Source organism: Girardinichthys multiradiatus, chromosome 22, assembly GCF_021462225.1.
Source record: "Girardinichthys multiradiatus isolate DD_20200921_A chromosome 22, DD_fGirMul_XY1, whole genome shotgun sequence".
In the NCBI taxonomy this organism is placed as follows: Eukaryota; Metazoa; Chordata; class Actinopteri; order Cyprinodontiformes; family Goodeidae; genus Girardinichthys; species Girardinichthys multiradiatus.
In genome coordinates, this window is record NC_061814.1 from 42,271,223 (window position 1) to 42,294,358 (window position 23,136).

Consider the following 23,136-nt stretch of genomic DNA (forward strand, 5'->3'; position numbering starts at 1 on the left):
AAAGCATACTGTGACCTGCCAGCTTCTTCACCAATGACCTTTTGTCAGGACTTGCTAATGCTAATATCTACTGGAAAACTTAAAGTCAACAGTCTCCTCAATCATTGTGTTGGTCATAACATGGCCATAAAATAACATAACATGTCTATATTAAAAAAAGTTTGCAATGAAATATTGTTATTTTCTGAGTAACAAAATGTTATGTTTTCATCAGCTGTAAGCCATAAATAAAATTTAAGAATTAGGATAAAATATGAATTTCACTTTCAGAATTAAATGAGGGAAAAAAGATCCTAATGTTCTGAGATTAATTTCTATATTATTCCAATAATTGAAACAAATAATGTTACCCTGTTTTGACAAGCATGACTCTTGAATTTATAGGGTAACTGTATTTTCCCTGACAGGTTTTTAAAATACAAGACACTCAATACAGTAGCACAAACTCTGGAATCAAAGGAATAAAAGTTTTTGGACTTCATCTTTGATTCGGAAAATATATCAAACCCCACCTGACAAGAAAACTCCTCGGGCATATGTTCTATACTGAGGCGACTGTGGCTCAGTAGGAAGAGTAGTTGTCTTGTTGTGGGTTCAATTCCAGCTCCCTCCTGCCATATGTTGATGTGCCCCTGGGCAAGGCACCTAACCTCAATTTGCCCACCGATCTGTCTATGAATGTGTGAGCGTTAGTGAGTGTGATTGGTGAATGTGGCTCTAGTGTAAAGCGCTTTGAGTGGTCTGTATGACTGGAAAGGTGCTGTAGAAGTTCAGTTCATTTACCATATTATACCTTAGTTTCTTAAATCTATGCTTTTTTTTTTAGATAGCAAAGATTAGTTGGAACATGATTTATTCTCAGCTTGAGAACTTGTGATGAGACAAGTTTCAGAGGTTAACACTGAACTCAAGGCATTCTGCAAACTTAAAATTAATTTGCTCTAATTTTTCTCTCCATTTTGAAGCAGCTTTCCTCTTCTGTTTGATGCACAGCTTTTAAGTCAGTGCATGCAAGCCGAGTTTTGCTTTATGGCTCTCCTCTGGATCATTTCCTGTGATGATCCTTAATAATTACTTAGAACCTCAGAGAAACAAGTGGAAAAGAGCATTTTAAAAACGTATTCTAAAAATATCAATACTTTTCAGTAACGCCCACAATCTGTGCCATGCTCCATTTGATATTTTCAAGTCTTGTGACCAGACAGCTTGAGAGCCATTCAAGCAGTGTGTTATTCATTTGGCAATTCCAGACCAGCCAATCTGCGTGCCATCCACCCTTGAGAAATAACACTTCCAGAAATGGAAAAGCCATTAAAGTCTTGTCTTCTGCTCTTTCCCCACCCAGGATTTGTATGCCTCCTAGAAACTTTCTTTATTCTCAGCACCAACCGCAGACCCTGTAGGATATATTAAACAATACAACCCTCTAGCTGCATTTGATGGTTTGTAAGAGAAGAAAGGGGAACTTACCATTGCTAGATTACACAGACGACATACATAACAGAAAATGATGGGAAGTTCCACAGGGAAATGCAACCTCTGCTCCTAATAGCTTGTAAATCTCATAAGAGACTTTTCAATAGCTTCCTGCTGTATGATTAAATACTTCTAGTAATAGGCAGGGGGTGACATGTGGGTGCCATAAGAGAGAGAAAGTCAGTAATAATCGCCTACCTCTGGTGAGAAAAGTCATTTGGAGTTCTTTTCTAGATTTGGCAGACGGTCAGACCCCAGCCACAATCTCCTTCACCCCCACACCAGCATTTAAAAACCCCAGCTGAGTGCCAAATGGGCTCCTCCTAAGTGCTCATATTCTATCAACTTTGACTGGACAAAATGTGTCTCCTGATATAAGTAGATTGTGACAGCAATGTATAGTGGAGCAAAATGTTCAATTATCTCTTATTTCTTGGGAAGGGCAAAACTTTATTTAAAAGAGATTGATTCTTTTGATTCTTGTTATTTTTGGGGGATTTAAGATGTTCCTAAGTTGAAGACATGATCTAAATTGATGTCTAGCTTTTAGTTTGGCATAGTAGCATTATAGATCTTCAGAAAATCTGACTTTTTGTAAAATACTTTCATAATGATGTTAGAATGAGCTGAAACAATATTTTACCTTGATCCCTAGATTTTTAAAAGCATAAAAAACAAAGGAGTTATAACAGAAAACTGTTTATTTAGATGCATGCCAATTCATTTCCATTCAATTTTCTTTTCAGTCATAACCTTTAGATTTCAATATTACTTTCAATGCAACATTGCCTGATTGCCTTTATATGATTAAATGTCAGTTGTGTTGTTTGTGTTATTTTGTGTTTTTTATTTCATAAATCAATAAAATATAAGTAAACATTCATAATCACAACACAAAAATAATTCTATATTTTACTAATGAGACTGATACGATTCTTAGTACATAAAACATTAACTATAGCTTCATCAAGGTAATTTCCTACAGCAAAGAAAAAACTGCAAAAAGAAATACAGTGAAACTGAGTGTTAAAAGGCACAGAGGTATATGTGGCTGGCCTTGCAGCACATAAATGTTGTAAATCTTTGAGGGGGGGAATAAATTAATCTCTTACCTGGAGGAATTTATAATGATTTAGTCTTTGACAGCAAAACAAAACAGTATTTAATATTTTGCTATGGATAAGACTATAATAACTGTGGTAAGCAGGCACACTTTATAGCAGTATACTGTATTCAATGTAATGTTAGTCAGTTATACATTCATATTCAATAAATTAGAAAAATATTTTTGACTAAGCCCGCATTTCTCTATTAAAATGTTTTTATTATTGGTCCGATGTAACATTTTAATCTTAAATTTTATATTTTCACAATAAACTTTTCAATAATAATTAATTTAGTATCATTGTAAATACATCAAACTTCTAATATTGATCAGAAACTGGGTCTGGGGATGGGAGGCTGAGGGCAGCTTAGGTAAAGTCCTCTCATCTGGGGAGACTTTAAAACTTTCCTAAGGTAGGAAGATGTATTAACTTCAGTAAGACCTGGGTCTTCACTGAGGTCGCTATCAACATGTCCAAAAAATCTACCAAGGTAGAACATATTCTTACCAGACACCAAAACCACTATAACTCGCTCCATTCAAAGAAAAAAAGTTAGCAACACTATACCGAAATCCTGAGGGTGAGTTCAGCTCATTTCAGCTGCATTAATTCTTAGATGAAGTCTAGGTGGTCATGAATATATTGTGTAACTTACCCTAAGCTTGAACTTTTTAAGAAAGTAGTGTTGGTGCCTGAAGTCAGTGTAAAAATCAGAAGTGAAAAACTGTTTTTATTCGCCAGTTTTACACTAGGATGTCGTTGATGAAACGTGCTGCACTTAATGATACCATTTACAGCCTATTGTCCATTCTAGTCTGCCAGATTGTTCAAGTTATTTCTTAGGATTGGAAGGTTAGCCTGCGATGGACTGGTGACCTGTCCAGGGTGAACCCCGCCTCTCGCCCATAGACTACTGGAGATAGGCACCAGCTTCCCCGCAACCCACTATGGAATAAGCGGTAGAAAATGACTGACTGGAAGGTTAGCCTCTCACAACAATTACAAAGTCTTGCCACAAATTCATTTGGATTTAGGTTTGGATTTCCTGCCATCCTAACAAATATTCTTTGAGCTGAAAAGTTCCTTTGTATTTCTGACTGTATGTTTAGGCCTGTTGCCTTGCTGGAAGGCGAACTTCCACCCCAGTCTCCAGACTCCTGCAACCTCTAACAGGTTTTCTTTCAGGACCACTTGGTTTCCCTTGCCCGCCATCACCATGTCACAGTGGGAGTTTCGTGTTAAGGGTGATGTGGAGCATTAGTGTTCTCTCACTCTGCATTTTGTTGGCCAAATTTAATTTAAATTTAACTTCATTGGTCTCATAAAAATATAGTAGAATATAATAGAATAGAATAGAATAGAATAGAACTAATGACTAAAAAATACATTTGTAGGTTTTTCAGCAATGATTTCCTTCTTGCCACTTTCCCATAAAGGTCAGGTTTGTCGAGTGCACAGCTGCCATGTCAACATATTTGCTCTCTTGATCTGTGGATCTCTGCAGTTTGGCTGCTTCGCTGATTAGTGATCTCTTTGCCCAGATTGTCAGCAGTTTTGTGCCAGCTCATCCATAATAGGATTCAGTTCTAAACTCAGTTCAGCCAGATTAAAATGAATTGATTCATGTTCATATGTCATAATAAAACTTGACTAAAAAGCGGTTAGGTTATGCCCGGTTCACACAGCAGGATTTTTATACCGAACCGATCTTCACCTTCCGATGTGCCCCAATAATCGTGATGGTTCTTAAGATAATCTTATGAGGTATTCCTGCTGTGTGCGGTGGGTTAGTCTGCTTGGGGGGGTGTCGGGACGGCTCCGACCTCAAATTGGGGATATTAAACATGCTAGATTATCTTGGCCCAATATCCTACCATGTGGGATGTTCCTTGAGGACAAATGAGCAGCGCAGTCTGTTGAATTTGAATGTGTAGCCAATCAGAAAGTGAGGTGACAGAAACATGGGGGGAATTATTCTGAGCTGACGTTTGAACTCTGGAGGGTTTCCCATCTGACATTTCAAAGTTGGTGAGTGAAATTTGTTCTTGTGTGGTGTTTTGTGCTGCCGTGTGGCTGGACACCACACACTGTAGGACCAAACCTGCTATGTCTATGATTTTTTATCGTCATGTGCGGGGTTTCTCGGGTTTTAAAAATCAACTGACAATTTTAAAATCTTAGACTAAGTTTGTAACCTTAGTAACTTTTAATACCATTGAGGTTTTTTACCCTTTACACTAATATTGCATTCAAAAATGTAATCCTGAATATCTACCAAATACTGAAAGTTAAAGTTGTTTTGGACAAAATAACTCACTGCTTTGATATTTTTTGATACTTAAAACAGTCAGTCAGTCATTTTCTACCACTTATTCCATAGTGGGTCACAGGGGAGCTGGTGCCTATCTCCAGCAGTCTATGGGTGAGAGGCGGGGTACACCCTGGACAGGTCGCCAGTCCATTGCAGGGCAACACACAAACAACCATGCACACACTCATTCATACACCTAAGGGCAATTTAGAGTTACCAATTAACCTAACAGGCATGTTTTTGGACTGTGGGACGAAGCCGGAGTACCCGGTGAGAACCCACGCATGCACGGGGAGAACATGCACACTCCATGCAGAAAGACCCCAGGTTGGGAATCGAACCCAGGACCTTCTTGCTGCAAGGCAACAGTGCTACCAACTGCGCCACCGTGCAGCCTTACTTAATAAGGCTGCAATACAATCAAGATAAATTCAGGTCGTCTATATAGCATTTATGGCAGAAGGGCGTTAACCCACTATGATGTCGCTGTTTAATAAAATCCTAATTCTTTTTAGTCATTACTGACAGAAACTTTAGTCATGAAAATTGTTCATTCAGTTATTTACCCACAGGCTGGTTGGAGAGAGGAGCTCAAAGCTGCAGCTTCGCAACAGGTGTCTGCTATAGCTCCCTTCCATGACAAAGAATTTAAATAAATCGGGCAGCAATAAAAACACTAAGTGTATCCTGAGGGGAAATATCTCATGTTTTTCCTTAAAAAAGCAGTGTAAGTCTTTAGTTCACCCCCTAACAGGTCTGTTAAATGATGTTAGATTGAGCTGTGTTGCCTTTTTGTTCTCTACTTTAGAAACAGCACCTTTCAGTTCAAAGTTCTCCAAAATGGGAGCTCCACTCATGAACATGTTTATTTGGTTGAACAGGGTTCTATGAGATGTTCAAAACTTGGGATGTTTTACAGAACCTTGCTTTGCTTTAAACTTTGCCACAGTTTCATCTCTGACCAGTCTGCTGTGTTCCTTCATCTTGAAGCTGTTTGTTTACTGAAAACATGGATTTTTACTGAGATTAAATTACACTTATCCATCTATTCATCTATTGTCTTCCTCTTATCTGAGATCAGGTTGTGGGGGGAACAGGTCCAGGAGGGAGCCCTAGACATCCTTCTCCCTAGCAACATCCTCCTGCTCATTCTGGGGCATCCCAAAGCGTTTCCAAGGCAGCCGTATTATACAGTCCCTCTACCGAGTCTCTTTATACTAAGTAGATGACAGCGATATGGCGATACATTCATTCGTACTAAAGATTTTACCCACATCCCTTTCGGGTTTGGTGCACATGTGTACAGAATAAATAAACGCGTACCAAATTAAGGTTTATGTGCAGAACTGAAGCAGTGCAACTTTAGAGTGGCAACAAAGCAAAGTAGAGAGTACCCTTAACTTTCACTAAAGTCTGCTGTTTCAGAACATTATGGTTTCTCATTCATCTACAGTGAGGATAGAGAAAGAACAGCAATATGGTACTGTATGCAGCTAGCTCTACGCTGAACCTAATTACTTACTTCAAACAACATCAGATTGAATGTAAGCCTCACTGGTACAGAGAAAGATGAGCAAAAGCACAATCTTGCTGAGTTTTTGTTATTTAACTAGTCCCAAGTGCCATGGGACTTTATTAGCAGCGGACAAGCAAACATGCTCCGTTGTTTCCTCAGCAGATGTCTTTCAGATTCAGAATCTCAATCAGCTTTATTGCCAAGTTTGTGCACACGAACAAGGAATTTTACTCCAGTACACTTTGCTCTAATTTCTACGGTGCATTCTGGTACAACTCATACACTGGATTATCTATACATCAAAACTCCAAAGTGAATTAAAAATGGTATTACTATCAAATGCTGGCACAGTCTTATTCAAAAATGACTTAACAACTCTGACCATGTTCAGGTGGTTTTATTTTTTGCATGATGATTTTTTTAATGGACAAAATCAAACCAAATCTCCAGTCAGTTCCACATTGCTCACTTTTTAAAATGCTAAAGCAAATTGATAACATTCTTTGTTCAATTTTAAGTAAAATCAAAATAATATTCAAAATAATATTTTTACATTTGTTTATTTCTCTCACTTGAAACAGAAAATGAACTGAACCATGACTTTTGTGTACCATTATATCCCCATAAGGTGAATGATGGCAGCTGGTTGTACCCGGTTTTATCACGGGGTTTCAGAGACCAGGGGGCTGAATACATATGCACAACTCATTCTTCAGATTTAACATGTAAAACTGTTGAAAGTCATATTCTGTTCACTTTACATTCCGGCACTACTTTGTTGGTCTATCACATCAACCCCCAGTAAAATCCAGTTTCTTTATATGAGACAAAATGTGAAAAGTTCAAAGGGTATGAAAGTTTTTTCAAGGAACCGTACCCAGTTGTGTAAAGATTATGCTAACTCTAGATGGACCAGCTGCATTAATATCCCCTCTGATAAATATATTTCTCCATCAGTCAGAAATTTGGAAAACTTCGAGCAGCCCACCTGTGTGAAACTTTTTCTGACCTTGTTGAACAATGTTTTGCATAGAGTCAACATAAACTACCAGTAAGTGACCAGTGGTCTCAACTAGGCTAATTGGTCTGCATTTGAGGGGAAGCAGATTTTACGCTCCCTGCAATGGACTTTCATGCTGCAGTAGCTTTTATCACCGCTCTGTTACCTTTAGTTGTGCTCTTCTCTGGGTATAAGGCTTAATGTAATATTGGTTTTCACTGCATTCTGTTTACACAACGTATAGGAACAAATTTAATAACAAATATATCATAAACAAAAGCCATAAAACCCCTAACCTCCATCTGAATGGATCAATTTGCTGCATCTAAACACAGCCTGCCTCCATGATCCACCCTTTCTGTCTCTCTTTTTGGATCTCTGTGATTAGAATTATTTCCCAGCAGGATGAATTGACACACATGCTGTGTATCTTATCACCTCTACAGACTCTACTAATGTAACTGCAATCAACATTTTTCCTGCTTTCATCACACAGACAAAATAACTCTTCTGTTACCTCCGTTAACAGATGCATTTCTTTCTGCCTTTCAGTTTCATTTCAGTAGAAGCAGAGGCATTAACAAGCACACATTTTAACTTTGGAAGCACAGTTAGAAATATTAAAGGTGTCTTGTAATCTAGCAATAAAGATTGGAGCCTGGAACCTTAAAATGTTCCTCAGCCATATTGGAAATTGTCATTTCACCAAAGTTTATGACTGGAAAAGGAGATATCTGCTACTTGAACTTATTTGACACAAATAATCAAAAAGCAAAATGAAGGAATGTTTTGCAGGAAGGAATTTTATTTTGAGCTTATGAGAGTGATTATTCATGTCAAATAATAAAATATTTTGTAAGGACAGTAAACACGAAGGTATTCAATGTTATCTGTTGCTGAAAATAGCTAATATGTCAGTCCAGATGGATTTCATTGTTATGTTATATTTGATAAAACATATATTTCAGATGCATAATAATCACAATCACATTTGGACATGTGATATTTCACATGTTATAATCACACGTGAGACACATGAAAACTTATTTTACACGATTGAAAAAGTGTTTTTGGAACATTTGATGGAGGAACCACTATTATTACTTGTGAGGCCCAATTTAAATCCATAAATAATACAATGGCCTGAACATATAAAGTGCTTTTCTAGTCATATTAACCATCCAGTACATTAACTATCTGAATTTGATTGTTATTCACACAGTCACTCTCAAAAAAGCTTACGCATTCATGCTGATGTCAAAATCACAACAGGCTCATCACCAGAAAACTACTTTTCCCACGGAGCAGCCATCCTGCATGATAACTCTTACATTAACATGAGGCAATCCCCACTGTGGATCACAGCATCTAAGACTCCTGAACAGACCAGCCTTCCTTGGTGAACTGGTAACTTTAAAATCTTGTCAGTCACCATATATTTCTTCAAAACTATTTTTAACTGGGGAATATAATTTGACAGCTATTTCACCACTACTGTCTTATATGTGTCTGTCTGCTTTATGTCATTTTAAAACAGAATTCATAAACATTTTAGTGTTAGATTGCACATGTGGAAGGCTCTGTGTAGTAACGTATCTGAAGTGTTTTCTGAAATGTATTTCACATGTGTATATATTGTAGTAACATGTAAATGCACATGTTTCACATGTGGTAGTTATATAGGGTAATAAAATGTGAAACACGTAGAAAACATTCCACATGTAAAATGGTGTCTGACTGGCTTCACGTGTGAAAATTATAGTATATTAACACATGACAATACCCTCTGCATGCCACATGTGAAAAGTTTATCACATGGTTACATAACAAAGAAATGTGTTTTACAAGTCAAACCTCACATGTACCAACATGTGAGGTTTGACGTGGAACATTTAACTGCATGTTTCACATGAAAAAACGATCATGTGTAATGACATGTAAAACATGTTAAAACCTTCTAGATGTGAAATATTTTTCTGGAAATGCTGTGATGATTTTCCTGTGTAAAAAACATTATTTTCAGGTTACACATTTTTTCTTATAATGTTTACCTGTTGTTTCTGGTGTATCATACCTGGAACGGTTGATCACATGGGAAAAACATCATGTCAACTTCGAGGGTTGTTCTGGGAAGGGTTGCTTTGCTTATTATTGCTCTGTTTCGGCTAATACCATTCAACAGAACAAATAAGTAATGTTTGTCAATATCAATAAGTTAGTACACTTCATGCAGTCCAACATCACCCATATAAGAATGATTTACCTACATAAAATGTTGGGGGAGTGAGTGCCTCAAACTAATGAGGATGTTGGGCTGGATGTGAGATAAGCCTTACAGAGTAGGGTTGGGGTCTGAGCTGACTGACTTTATCTGTCTGCGCTTAGTTTCCTGCATTAGTCCCTGGGGACAAAAATAACATTTCCAACAACTGATGCCTGAACATGACAGCTGAAGACAGAAAAGAGTTGGAAAAAGGGATTATTTCCTGAGGTGTACGGTGTGTCATTAACAGGGTGTGATTTTAATGTACACCTCATACAGTGAATGCAACACAGCTGAAGTGAATCAGGAACATGGGCTCAGCAAGGTTTAAAATCAACTGATTAGGCTGCTCCTTTGCAGCAACAACCTGTTATCATGTCAAGCTGACTTCTCTCAGCAAGAGCTGTTCTACATTTGTGTGCGAGAGATTAAGCACGTATAATTGGTTTTCCTGGACTTTAGAGAGGACAAACAATACATTTTGTTGAACAATCATTTTAGAGAGAGTTGCAAAAAATGTATGGCCATTTATCCCACGTTATTAATCTGTTTTACACAATTGGATTCAAACTGAGAATCTTGACAAGAATGCAACTCTAAAGGTTGATGTGTGGCTGAAGGTTTCGGATAACAGGACTTGATTACCTTTTCCTGATGTATTTAAGCAGTTCATCTGGACAGTGGCCAGCAAACCCATGTGTGGTGTGTTCTTTTTATATATAGAGAGTATTTATAAAATTCTAACTAGTTTAATTTACGTTTTAAATAATTAAGTTAACATGTATTTTAGACTGTTTTTGGCTTTTGGTATTCTAAATAGCTGAATATTATAACTTTTTCTTTGAAATTAATCTATTTCTGTATTTTGATTGTTTAAAGTTGTCTAATAATAAAAATACAAGTTACTTTTCAAACTTGTTAATCGAATCCAGTTTTAAAAACCAAACTCATCTCAGTTCACACAATTTCAACCTGTTAGGCCTTCTGTAAAATCTGAGTATGGCAATTTGTCAGTTTTCAGTTTCTACTTGCTTCATATGGCAGTTCTTATTTATATAAATTTAGGAAGCAGAAATTTTTACTTTTCTACAAAAAACCAGTCCACATATTATGTGTTGGGGTTCACCACACTACAGTAAAATGGTTGTCAAATCTGTATTCAACTCAAACTCTGTTGATCTGTCAACAGTTAGTTCCCCCACAGAAATATGTTTGGCCCTAAAAAGTCACTTCAAGTTATGGAATAGAATATTAGTCAAGATATAACTTTTTAATTTGTCATTCATTTGGCTTAGACGTTGAGAAAAAAACAAGTCGCTACTGCAATTAATTACCATGGATCAACATGTAGAAGAAATGTTTGGAGAGATCTTGTTAATATAATAAAGAATCTGTGGATGTTAAGAGACGTTTTATACTGAGAGAGGATAGACAAAAAGTAAAAACCTCAACAAAATAAAACCATTTATTACATGAGAAACTTCATGCTCACAAAAATCAACACCAGTTGCGTTGATGGTCTGCCTGCTGACTCCTCTACACCTATAGCCATCATCATTCCAATGGCATGACCTGTCTTGTGTCCGTGTTCTTCAGGGTTAGGTTGTTCCTTCTTTTGAAGCCAAGATTCCAGTTATTTCTTAATACTGGGGCATAAAGGGTCTCCAAGAAACTGTTTTTTGCAGATGAGAAAGAGTGCGCTTTCTTCACTTTTACAAATGTCACCTACTCTTCCTGCATGATGATTAGAAAATCTAAAGATTCTCCCTACATCCTTATCTGTATTGTCGATAAGCAGCTAAGGATTTAATGTATGACAAAAGATTTCATGAGAAATGTCTTTTTGTCACTAGCAAGAGCCTTATATTATAATATAATTTCAATAATTGCCCTTTATTCATAAATGTTTGAACATTTTATGACTTTTTGACTTCACAAGACACTACGAAGGAATAAATTCCACCCATAGATTCAACATGCCTTCTAATGTTTGCATCATTGAGGAAGTAAACTCATTAAATTACACTATTCAGAATATTCAGTGCCTTTTGTGTTGAAGTCCTTAGAGTTATCTTGAAACTCCTTTCACAGCAGAGCAGGGTATTGAACAGTTTTATACTATAGCGACAAAAGACCTTGTTAAAATGACAACGAACAAGGTTGTGTCGGACAGACCACCGAGGGGCCAGGGAGGGATGGAGGAAGCAACTGCATACTAATTTATTCTTACACGCTCCAAGTGTGTGAGACAGCCCTAAAAGGGATGTCAGGTAGAGTCCTAAAGCTGTACTTGGAAATAACAAAAATACTCCTTTCTGTGTACAACTGAATCTAACCAGAATTATCTCTCAAAGGGATTTTTGTGTAACTAAAAACCAAACCTTTAAATTTTCTCTTGTTTTCTGTTGCTTTTTATAGGTTCACAGAGTTCCTAGAGCCCTTTGAGAGAGTTATCCAACCGGAGGAGCTTTGGCTCTACAGGAATCCTCTGGTTGAGTCAGACCACATTCCTAAAAGAGTTATGTTTGTAAGTACTTTATGTTTAAATGTTCATGCCTCTCGTTACTATCTTTAACATTCATATCCATATCAGAAATACTGTTTTAATTGCAGCTACAGTTTTGTTTGAAATGTTTAGATGACAAACCATATTGAGAAGGGCATCAATTACTATTATTATAAGCTCTTACTGATGCAGTATGGGCTCAAACAGCAATTTCCACTTACTTACTTTAAAGCCTAAACAAGTTAAATAAACTGCTGTCAGCATAAAGGTTCTGTTAATTTTTGCAAATTCATGATTTCTGTCATTGGAAAATGCTTCTAACTCCAAAAATACAAATTTAAAAAGAAATAGTAGTTTTTTTTGTGAATTTTAAGATATAACACTTTAACTTTCTAATGAGTGGATTTATTAACACTCAGACATATTTGTCATATTGGTGCTCAAGGACTTAATTTATTCCAAGAGTTTGTTTCATGTTGACACACATACAATAAAATAACTATTCCCACATTATTGTTGTTACTATTGATGAAAGTATTAATGCAGTTTCCCATTGAGAATGTGCTAATATGCTGAATGACTCACTGCAGCATGATGTCAGCAGCACCTGAGATCTGGTGACTGTGGAGGCCATTTGAGTACAGCGAACTCATTGTCATGTTCAAGAAACCAGTCTGAGATGATTCGTGCTTTATGACATGGTGCGTTATCCTGCTGGAAGTAACCATCAGAAGATGGGTAAACTGTGGTCATAAAGGGATGGACATGGTCAGCAACAATACTCAGATAGCCTGTGGTGTTGACACGATGCTCAGTTGGGCCAAAGTGTGCCAAGAAAATATCCTCCACACCATTACACCACCAACACCAGCCTGAACCATTGATACAAGACAGGATGGATCCATGCTTTCATGTTGACCCCAAATTCTGACCCTACCAACTGAATGTCGCAGCAGAAATCGAGACTCATCAGACCAGGCAGCATTTTTCCAATCTTCTATTGTCCAATTTTGGTGAGCCTGTGCGAATTGTAGCCTCAGTTTCCTGTTCTTAGCTGACAGGAGTGGCACCCGGTGTGGTCTTCTGCTGCTGTAGCCCATCCGCCTCAAGGTTCGACGTGTTGAGTGTTCAGAGATGCTCTTCTGCATGCCTTGGTTGTAACGAGTGGTTATTTACTGTTGCTTTTCTATTAGCTTGAACCAGTCTGGCCATTCTCCTCTGACCTCTGGTATCAACAAGGCATTTGAGCCCACAGAACCGCCGCTCACTGGTATTTTCTCTTTTTCGGACCATTCTCTGTAAACCCTAGAGATGGTAGTGTGTGAAAATCCCAGTAGATCAGCAGTTTTCCAGCATCAACAACCATGCCACGTTCAAAGTCACTTAAATCACCTTTCTTCCCCATTCTGATGCTCAGTTTGAACTGCAGCAGATCATCTTGACCATGTCTACATGCCTAAATGCATTGAGTTGCTGCCATGTGATTGGCTGATTAGAAATTTGCGTTAACGAGCAGTTGGACAGGTGTACCTAATAAAGTGGCCGGTGAGTGTATGTTCAAAGCAGCAATATTTTGTTGAACCACCTTTAGCAATCATAGCATCACGTCTTTTGGTTGTGAACCTCAAATAAAATATTTGATTACTCAAACAAGTTTTTTTTTTCTGGATTGCTCTGTATTTAGCCCTATCCATCTCAGCTGTGGCCAGTATTGCTGTCCATATTGAAGAAAAGCATCCCCACAGTATGATGCTACCACCACCATGTTTCACAGCTTGAATGGTTGGTTAAAGGTCATGTGCTGTGTTAGTTTTCCACGACACAACATTTCGTTGCCCGAAAAGTCCAATTCTGGTCTCATCCGTCCTAAACACCTGTTTCCACATATTGTCCAACATGTTATTCTTCCTCAGTTATTGATCTTGGCAGCTCCTCTAGAGTTTTCTTAGCCCTCTTGGCTGCTTCTTTGATAAATAGTTCACGAGGCTTGTAAGAAACTGTCTCATATTTTAACAAACAAGGGAGCCTTCTGACATATTGAAATACAGCATCTCCTGCACACATCCTACGTAAAATTATAATCACTGTCCAACGAGTTGTTTGCTTTCAGAGCCTCTTGCGTTTGAAGTCATGCGTAATTAATAAATTAGTTGATATGTCTACTTGGTAACTGCACTTTAAAAACTTAAAATAGAATGTGGATCTGGGAACTAGGAATTCCCAGATTCCTTTATTCCGTATTTTAAAGGCAATGGTATAAATGCAGTTTTAGTTTCAAATATCTTCTTTGTGCTAATAATACGGGGCATTGCATGTAATGTTTAGTTTTAGGCAGGTTCTACATTTTCCCCAGTGAAGTGAATTTGTATCTGCTAACTAAAATGCCTACAGGCAACTCGACTTGAATATGTTTTCAGTTTCGTGGATCTCAACAGTTTTCTTTCATTCATCATTCAGGTCAGAATGTGTATTTTCATGTGATGTTTGATATATTTGACCTTTCTTGTAATGAGGCCATCGGGTTATATTGGATTTTAAATGATATTGTGTGAAAATGAAAAAAATACTAATGAAAAACATACAAGGCATCAATCAGCACAACTGCTTATTTAACTCACCTCTTTGTTGACTGTTAGAATTTGAGTGACTGGGTCTTCGTTCACCCTAGGACTCCTCAAACATGACTTACCTTATATGTGCTAAACAGCTGGAGGGCCAGTGACAGGAAGTCGTTTCAAGCTGACAGAAATGACAAGCTGACAGAAATGACAGTTTAGTATATAGAACACTTTCTACATAAGGAAAAGGGAGACCATCTATTAGGATCTAGTTTTTGCATCTTTTCACAATATTTAGAACCGACCAGTGAGTGAAGTGGGTCAAAACATCATTACAAGATGTCTACTCCGAGCCCCTCCCTGATGGCTGAGCTCCTCACCCTATCTCTAAGGGAGTGCCCGGCCACCCTACGGAGGAAGCTCGTTTCAGCCGCTTGTATCCGGGATTTGCAGACCTTACAGCCGCAGCTACGGGCAGCAGCATCGACAATAGATGTGGAGAACATGGTCCATTCGGACTCTATGTCTCCCAGATCCCTGGCCGAGGCCTCTGCCAGACGTTCCTGGCAGACCCTCACTATGCACTTGGGCCTGCCAAGTCTGTGTCCGGCTTTCTCCTCTTCCAGCAGATCCAACTCACCACCATGTGGTGATCAGTGGACAGCTCAGCCCCTCTCTTCACCCGAGTGTCCAAAACATGCAGCCGAAGGTCTGATGACACGACAACAAAGTCGATCATTGACCTCCTGCCTAGAGTGTCCTGGCCATAGGAATAGTTAGGCCATAGGAATGAATGGCAAATTAATGGGAATCAATGCAAGGTCCCTGTATAGATAGAAAGACATAATATATGTGTGTGAGCGAGTGTGTAGACGTAAGTGTGTTTGTGTTGAGTGGGTGCTTGTCCACACATTTGTCACCAGAATTTGCAAAATTGTTAGAATGGTGGTAAGGGTGGAAAGCTTGTAACAGCTAGTGCCCTAGAGCAGCAAAGGGCAGATAGACTTGGCTTCTGTTGCCCGCAGCATCTTCAGGCAGAACCCCACAACCCAACCCGCTTCCTCATCCTTAGTACAGACCATGCTCAAAACCTGATCATTCTGGTGGCCCGACACCTACACAAGTCTCCAACAGCAAGCTGCCTAGCACTGAGCAGGAGAGACTCCCTCAGATCCCCCAACCCACCATGAAGGAAGCAACCAGCCATGGAAACCAATTGTCTCACACTGCACATTGCAATGTCTGCGTTAATGTCACAAGATTTGGAGTACTCTACTTCTAAATCATTTTTTTACTTAGGGAAGACATATAAAACAGTTTTATCTGAAATTAATATATACATCATGTTGCAAGAAGTGTTGCCTTTGTGCTAAAGGGGGCTCAAATCTCATCTCAAGTTAGACAGAAATTCTCTCAGTACTGGCTGGAGGACCCATGTGAACAATAAAATTGGTTGTTAGGTTTTTTAGTTTGATAGGTTAAGGTCACAGGTTAATGCAAAAGGGCTTTGATGGTTAATCTGTAAAACAGATCCCCTGGATCTCTAATATCAGTGTAATTGCTACCATTTTTTTGTTTTATGTATTTCCTTACAGGCAATTTCATTCCTTACCCCACTGGCAGTGATATTCGTGGTGAAGATAATTCAGAGGACCGACAAGACAGAGATCAAGGAGGCTTGTTTAGGTGCGCAGAGATTTTTCTTTTAAATTGTCATAATTATGCTGCTGAAAATTATGAGATTTTATCTGACATTTCCATTATCCAGAGTTTTTTTTTTGTAAATGCTATTCTTGCCAAATTTAAATGATATTTAAAAGCCTTGGAGTTTCAATGGTTTCGCCTATTATACAGAAAGTTTCTTCCCAGGCTTTATAAGAATGTTTTATGTCTCAACATTAAAAAGATTTCTGTTATTATAATTTCTTGCAGCTCCATATATTTTTCCTCCCTTTGCCTGAAGCAAACTGGCCAAATATAAGTAGTTCATTTGGCTTAATGTTGTCAATCTTTAAATGCTGTAACCTCTTGTTTCAGTCAATGTGCCACTAAGGATATTATTTACAGTGAAAACTAACTATTTCCTAATTATGAATTTAAAGTGATTTCCTTTATTCTTAATCAGGATCCAATGGTTTCACTAACACAGTTTTTTGCTGCTACTTTCCCTTGAGGTTGAGAGCTAGAAAAGGCATTAAGAAAGTTTAACACAAATCCAATTAAAGAGACACAGCGACAAATCAGGTGGAAAGAGAGTGGCTCGGTGCTGCAGGGATTGCATTGCAGTGGAGAATTTAACAAGCCCCTAACCGCCTGCAGAGAAGGCCTTCGACAAGCCACTGGAACTCAAGGGAAAAATTACAATTAAAGTCAGGAGGATTATACTGTATGTTTGACAGGTTTCAGTAGGATCTGAGTTTTAAGGAAGGCATTAAACAAATATTACTATAATGAGACAGAAAAATCTGAAATGAATTGTTATAAGTTGTTTTTGTTTTGTTGTTATTTTTACACACCGATAGACATCCGTTTTTCAAGTGAGAAAATGTAGCTGTCTCATTATTCTTCAAAATGTTTTGGCTTGAAAGGTGTCCTGTAGGGGTTTCTAGTTCAGAGACACAAATCAGATTTTAGGACATAATTAGGTTTGAATGGATAGTGCTTTGTAAGTTTATTCTTTTTACCGGAATTCAAATGAGTACTTATGTTTGCTGATATACGGTATTGCATTCTTCTTTTATATACACTCTGTATTCTAATGTGGGGTGCAAAGGAAAACGTTTTGATAAGTTCTTTTATCATTTCAGAAGTCATGCTGCTTAACTACGCGATTATCTCTGAGTCAGAATATAATGAAACCATCTGAGGGTCATATTTCCCACACGACTACACATTGAGAATAACTCATAGATGAATCTGTAGAGCTTCCTACTGTTGTGATTTTGAAGTTGAAACACAATTTATCATCATCAGAGTGTGAGATCACAGAGCATGCAGCCATACTATTAAATTTAGTTGTTGTGTTAGGAAAAATGGACAATTGTACGGATTTGAGCAGGTTTTCTGAGGATTAAATCTTTATGGCTAGAGGATAGGGTCAGAACATCTGGTCCATAGAAGGAACTATGGGGAACAAGCAGGAGGGTCATGAGTGACCACGGCTCACTAATGCACACAATGAGATAATGCTGGTCTATCTTGTCTGATCCAACAGACTCGCTACTGTAGCTCAAATTGCAGAAAAAGTTCATAATACCTCTGATAGAAATATGTCAGAATACACAGTATGTCAACATGTGTTTTGTACAGCTATACAGACCAATCAGGTTGACCATACTGATGCCTTTCCACTGCTGAAAAAGCCAGAAATGGGCTCATGAACATAAGAACTGGACAACAATGGAATAAAATGGTCTATTCTGATGAATTATGTTTCCTTTTACAACCCATGGATGGCCAGATCCACGTAGTACACTGGAACACAAGGCACCGGGATGCACAAAGGAAGAATGCAAGTCGACAGAGGCAGTGTAATGCTTCAGGAAATGTTCTGCTAGAAAAATGTGGGTCCTGCTGTCCATGTGGATGTTTCTTTCACATTTACCGCATACCTAGGCATTGGACACAATGTCTCCTCTTACATGGTCACAATATTCCCTGATGTCAGTGGCACATTTAATCAGAATAATACACACTGCTACAGAGCAAAAATTGAGTTGTTTGAGGAGCATAACAATGAGTGAATTGACCTTCAAATTCTCCAAATCTCAATCCATGTTAGCATCTGTTTAATGTAGCTGGATAAACATGTTCAAAAAATGGAAGGCTCACCTCAAAACGTACAGGACTTAAAGGATCTGCTGCAAAAATCTTTGTGCCGGATCACAGCACACCTGGAGTCCATGCTGGAGTCCATGCTAATTTGTCAGGGATGTTTTGGCAGCAGAGGGGGACCGACTCAGCATAAAGCAAAAAGTAACAGTCAGTGCTGAAGCACAGATGAGCTAGATAGGAGGGAGGAAACTGAGTGCTTATCAAAAATGATGTCAACACTACAATATTATTGCCATCACATGATTTTATAATATCATGCAGCCCTACCCAGATGCATTCAGATCAGATGCCTGAAAACATTTTTCTGACCTTTCCACCTACTTGCAAGCCAGAGAAGCAAAGGTTCTACACTAAGTTCAGCACAGATGGCGTATGCAGTGTGAAGGTGAAGGATTAGCAGCCTTTGTCCTAAATGCTGCAGAGAAGAATGTCACGTCAATCCCAAATGCTACTGAGAAGTGTGTTGCCCCTCAACAGCCTCACCTGTAGGCTGTGTGCATGAAACATCTTAAAAATATATGTCAGTTATCTGCAAACCTTAAATGTTACTGGAATTGCAAAGATAATGATAAAAAGGAAAAAATAAAAAAACAATGCACACTGCTGCACATTATGCAATGTTTTCCAGTGAAACAAAAGATGGATGGATGGATGGATGGATGGATGGATAAAAATCCTTGTAACCATAAAGCGATCAAAAAGGAAACATTTTAGTTGAAGACCATTCAACAAGTATGTGTTTTTTAATTTTCAAGGGAAATCAAAATTCACAGACTGTCAAACAGTTTTAGGAATGTGTCCATGTACAGCATTACAAATGGACCATTCCAATAACACATCCACAGGCTTGGAATCATAAAAGAAACAAAGTTATGTGTCAGGTTAATCAAAACTACCTTTAGCTTGGTCCAGCAAAATTTCCTTAATACATTACCTACCAATAGGAAGTAATAAACGGTTTAATATGTTCAAGAAAGATGGTGGAGTAAGAGACAAGTAGAATAAATCTAAAACAAATACCATTAAACATGGTAGGTTTGCTAAAATTAACAAGCAGAAAAATAATATTGACACTTGGATTACTTGGCGGCTCAGGAAGACAATAGATTTAAAACCTGGCAATGCAGGATGAACTTCACTCCACTGCTGTCGACTGGGATTGACCTATAAGGGCAGGTACTCTTTTCCAATCATGAGGACCAGTGGTATTCTTTATAGATAATTAAGTGCACATTCAGTTTCAGTTCAGTGCCGACCTGCCGGCCAACCTTAGTGCTTCCTGTTTCCCATCACAATGAGGCATTTATTTCTTTCACAGTAAGATTTTGCCTGTGGCAATCTTTCTTTCGCTGCTCTTGTAAGGACATTCCCTCAATGTTTTCTCCCTGTTAATCTGCATGAATAGTGATAATAACAAACACTTTGTGCATGACTAATGCTTTACTTGCCTAGTGCTTTATTTGGCTTTCAAATCCATGTTTAAAATGACTTATATAAAGATTTTATGATTTGTATAATGCAGGATGCAGTACCAACAGCAATACATAAAATTACAAAGTGCATCCAGTTTGACCTGCTGGTCTGTTGTGCTTTAAAGCATCTGAGCATTTTGACTCCCCTACTTTCTTATTTGCCATTTTCCAAGAGTAGGTGCAGAAAAGAAACTTTCTAAATACTGCAAAGGTAAAATGTGTAGCTTGTTATAAATGCCAGGTAAAATATCTAGAGTCAGCTTCTGTAAACACTAAATTCTGCTGCTTTATTGTAAGCAACAGTACAAAATCCTGCGTAATGCAACGTTCTGTGGCACTTTAAAAAGTGACAACACAACAGAGACGAGTCACAGCTAAACTCTGCTATTTGGGAACATTATTCACCTAATGATTCAATACCTTGTAGAACCACCTTTTTTAGCAAAGACCCCACTGGTTTTCTGGGGGAATTTTAGCTGACTGTAGCTTCATGACTTACTCTTAGACAAATGGCCTTTTGACTCAAGAATGCTTTTGTAAATAGAGGAGTTCATGATTGACCCACTGACAGCAAGGGGCCCAGGACTGTGGCTGCTAATCAAGGTCATACTATCAACCCTTCACCACCCTGCTCAGCAGTTGTTATGGTCAGTTTGAACTGATATTTGTGTTTGGTTTTCACCAAACAATGTCCTGCAGTTTTTGTTCAAACATTTCTATCTGTCCAAGAGACATTTACCCACAAGTGGATTAGTCAGATGTTGTGCTCTCATATTCTTTTTAAAGAGAAGAGGTTTTATTCTGGCATCTTTCAATATATGCTTTTCTAAGCTTACTGAGGGCTGTGCAGCCTGAAATGGAGACCTTAGATTCAGTAGAATTTGTAGTATTGGGCAGTCCTATCTTGGTGTCACTTTGTAGGGACACACTTCTGGGAAGATTGGCAACTCTGTTAAACATTTTCATCTTGTGAGGAATGTTCTCTGTGTGTAATGATCGATGTCATATTGTTTAGAAATAGTCTGAAAACCACTCTCTGATTGATGGAAAGCAGCAGTTTGATGGTGTCATTCCTTCTTGGCATCATGTTACGACACACCTGTATGCTTCAGAGAAGTAAACTGCCAAAACACCTGCTGGTCACACTGGTTAATTAATAATTAATCAAATACAATGCATAGATGCACCTGGCTGCAATTGTGCATCTTAAATTTCATGGAGGCAGCAAAGGTTATTCAGTATATTACGCACTGTTTTTTAATATCAGCTTTGTTTAAAACGTAAACCCAAGAATTAAGAGAGGGTGTACTTTCTTTTTACCATGAATGTACTCTGAACTGAATTTGAAGTAAAGATAGCTCACACCGCTTGGAGTCAGAAGATGCAGAGCAGTCTGCCTTCAATGGAGATCTGTTGTACAGAGAGACAAGATTACTTTGAACAGACATCAAGAAGATAAACATCCCTGGCAAGAGACTGAGGTCCATGCTCCATAGAAGAGTGATAAGACTTGATGATCTGGTGAGGACTGGATGAAAAATCATGCTAGATTTACTGCAAAGCCCTGAAAGGGTGAGAAATTGTATGTAGAGCTATACAGGGTGAAGATCACACACGACCTCAAACACAGAGTGATACAATTCCTCAAAGTCATTATCACCAGTGAGGCAAGCAATTTATTACAAAACAAGAAAAACAACACAAATATCCTGATGTCATGACAAAACTACATTTATTGTCTTCAGGATATAAGAGCAATGAGAAAAAAATCAAGCCCTCCCATTTTCAGTTGCGCGCTGATTTGTGTAGGTAAAAATGCCTGGTTGTTTCCTCCTTCATTTACCTCCTTCCTCAGATGTACCGGCCATTTAGTATTGCCAGCAAATACCTAACCTCGCAATATGATTGGTTGAGATCTAGAGACTGTGGAGGCCATTAGACTTAATGCCCAAGTAACCAGTTTGAGATTACTTGAGCTTTTTTCTGGTGGATGTAGCTATCAGAAAATGGATACACTGTGACCATTAAGGGATGGACAAGGTCAACAACAAAACTCAGGCTGGCAAGTTGGCTTCACCACGTCTAGATAACTACAGGTCCTTCTCAAAAAATTAGCATATTGTGATAAAGTTCATTATTTTCTATAATGTAATGATGAAAATTTAATATTCATATATTTTAGATTAATTGCACACTAACTGAAATATTTCAGGTCTTTTATTGTTTTAATACGGATGATTTTGGCATACAGCTCATGAAAACCCAAAATTCCTATCTCACAAAATTAGCATATCATTAAAAGGGTCTCTAAACGAGCTATGAACCTAATCATCTGAATCAAGGAGTTAACTCTAAACACCTGCAAAAGATTCCTGAGGCCTTTAAAACTCCCAGCCTGGTTCATCACTCAAAACCCCAATCATGGGTAAGACTGCCGACATGACTGCTGTCCAGAAGGCCACTATTGACACCCTCAAGCAAGAGGGTAAGACACAGAAAGAAATTTCTGAACGAATAGGCTGTTCCCAGAGTGCTGTATCAAGGCACCTCGTGGGAAGTCTGTGGGAAGGAAAAGGTGTGGCAGAAAACCTTGGGGGACCTGCAGAAGCAGTGGACTGAGTCTGGAGTAGAAACATCCAGAGCCACCGTGTACAGGCGTGTGCAGGAAATGGGCTACAGGTGCCGCATTCCCCAGACCTGGGCTACAGAGAAGCAGCACTGGACTGTTGCTCAGTGGTCCAAAGTACTTTTTTCGGATGAAAGCAAATTCTGCATGTCATTCGGAAATCAAGGTGCCAGAGTCTGGAGGAAGACTGGGGAGAAGGAAATGCCAAAATGCCAGAAGTCCAGTGTCAAGTACCCAGAGTCAGTGATGGTCTGGGGTGCCGTGTCAGCTGCTGGTGTTGGTCCACTGTGTTTTATCAAGGGCAGGGTCAATGCAGCTAGCTATCAGGAGATTTTGAAGCACTTCATGCTTCCATCTGCTGAAAAGCTTTATGGAGATGAAGATTTCATTTTTCAGCATGACCTGGCACCTGCTCACAGTACCAAAACCACTGGTAAATGGTTTACTGACCATGGTATCACTGTCCTC

At 38.5% G+C, this 23,136-nt stretch overlaps 1 protein-coding gene across 1 annotated transcript in view; it reads left to right on the top strand.

Annotated features, from left to right (window-relative positions):
• Positions 1 to 23,136, top strand: part of plpp4 (phospholipid phosphatase 4) — an 84,445-nt gene that overhangs the window by 29,327 nt on the left and 31,982 nt on the right. The window contains exons 2-3 of the mRNA XM_047350844.1: positions 12,091 to 12,199; positions 16,332 to 16,422. Coding sequence (XP_047206800.1) covers positions 12,091 to 12,199; positions 16,332 to 16,422 — 200 coding nt within the window. The remainder of the gene's footprint in view (positions 1 to 12,090; positions 12,200 to 16,331; positions 16,423 to 23,136) is intronic.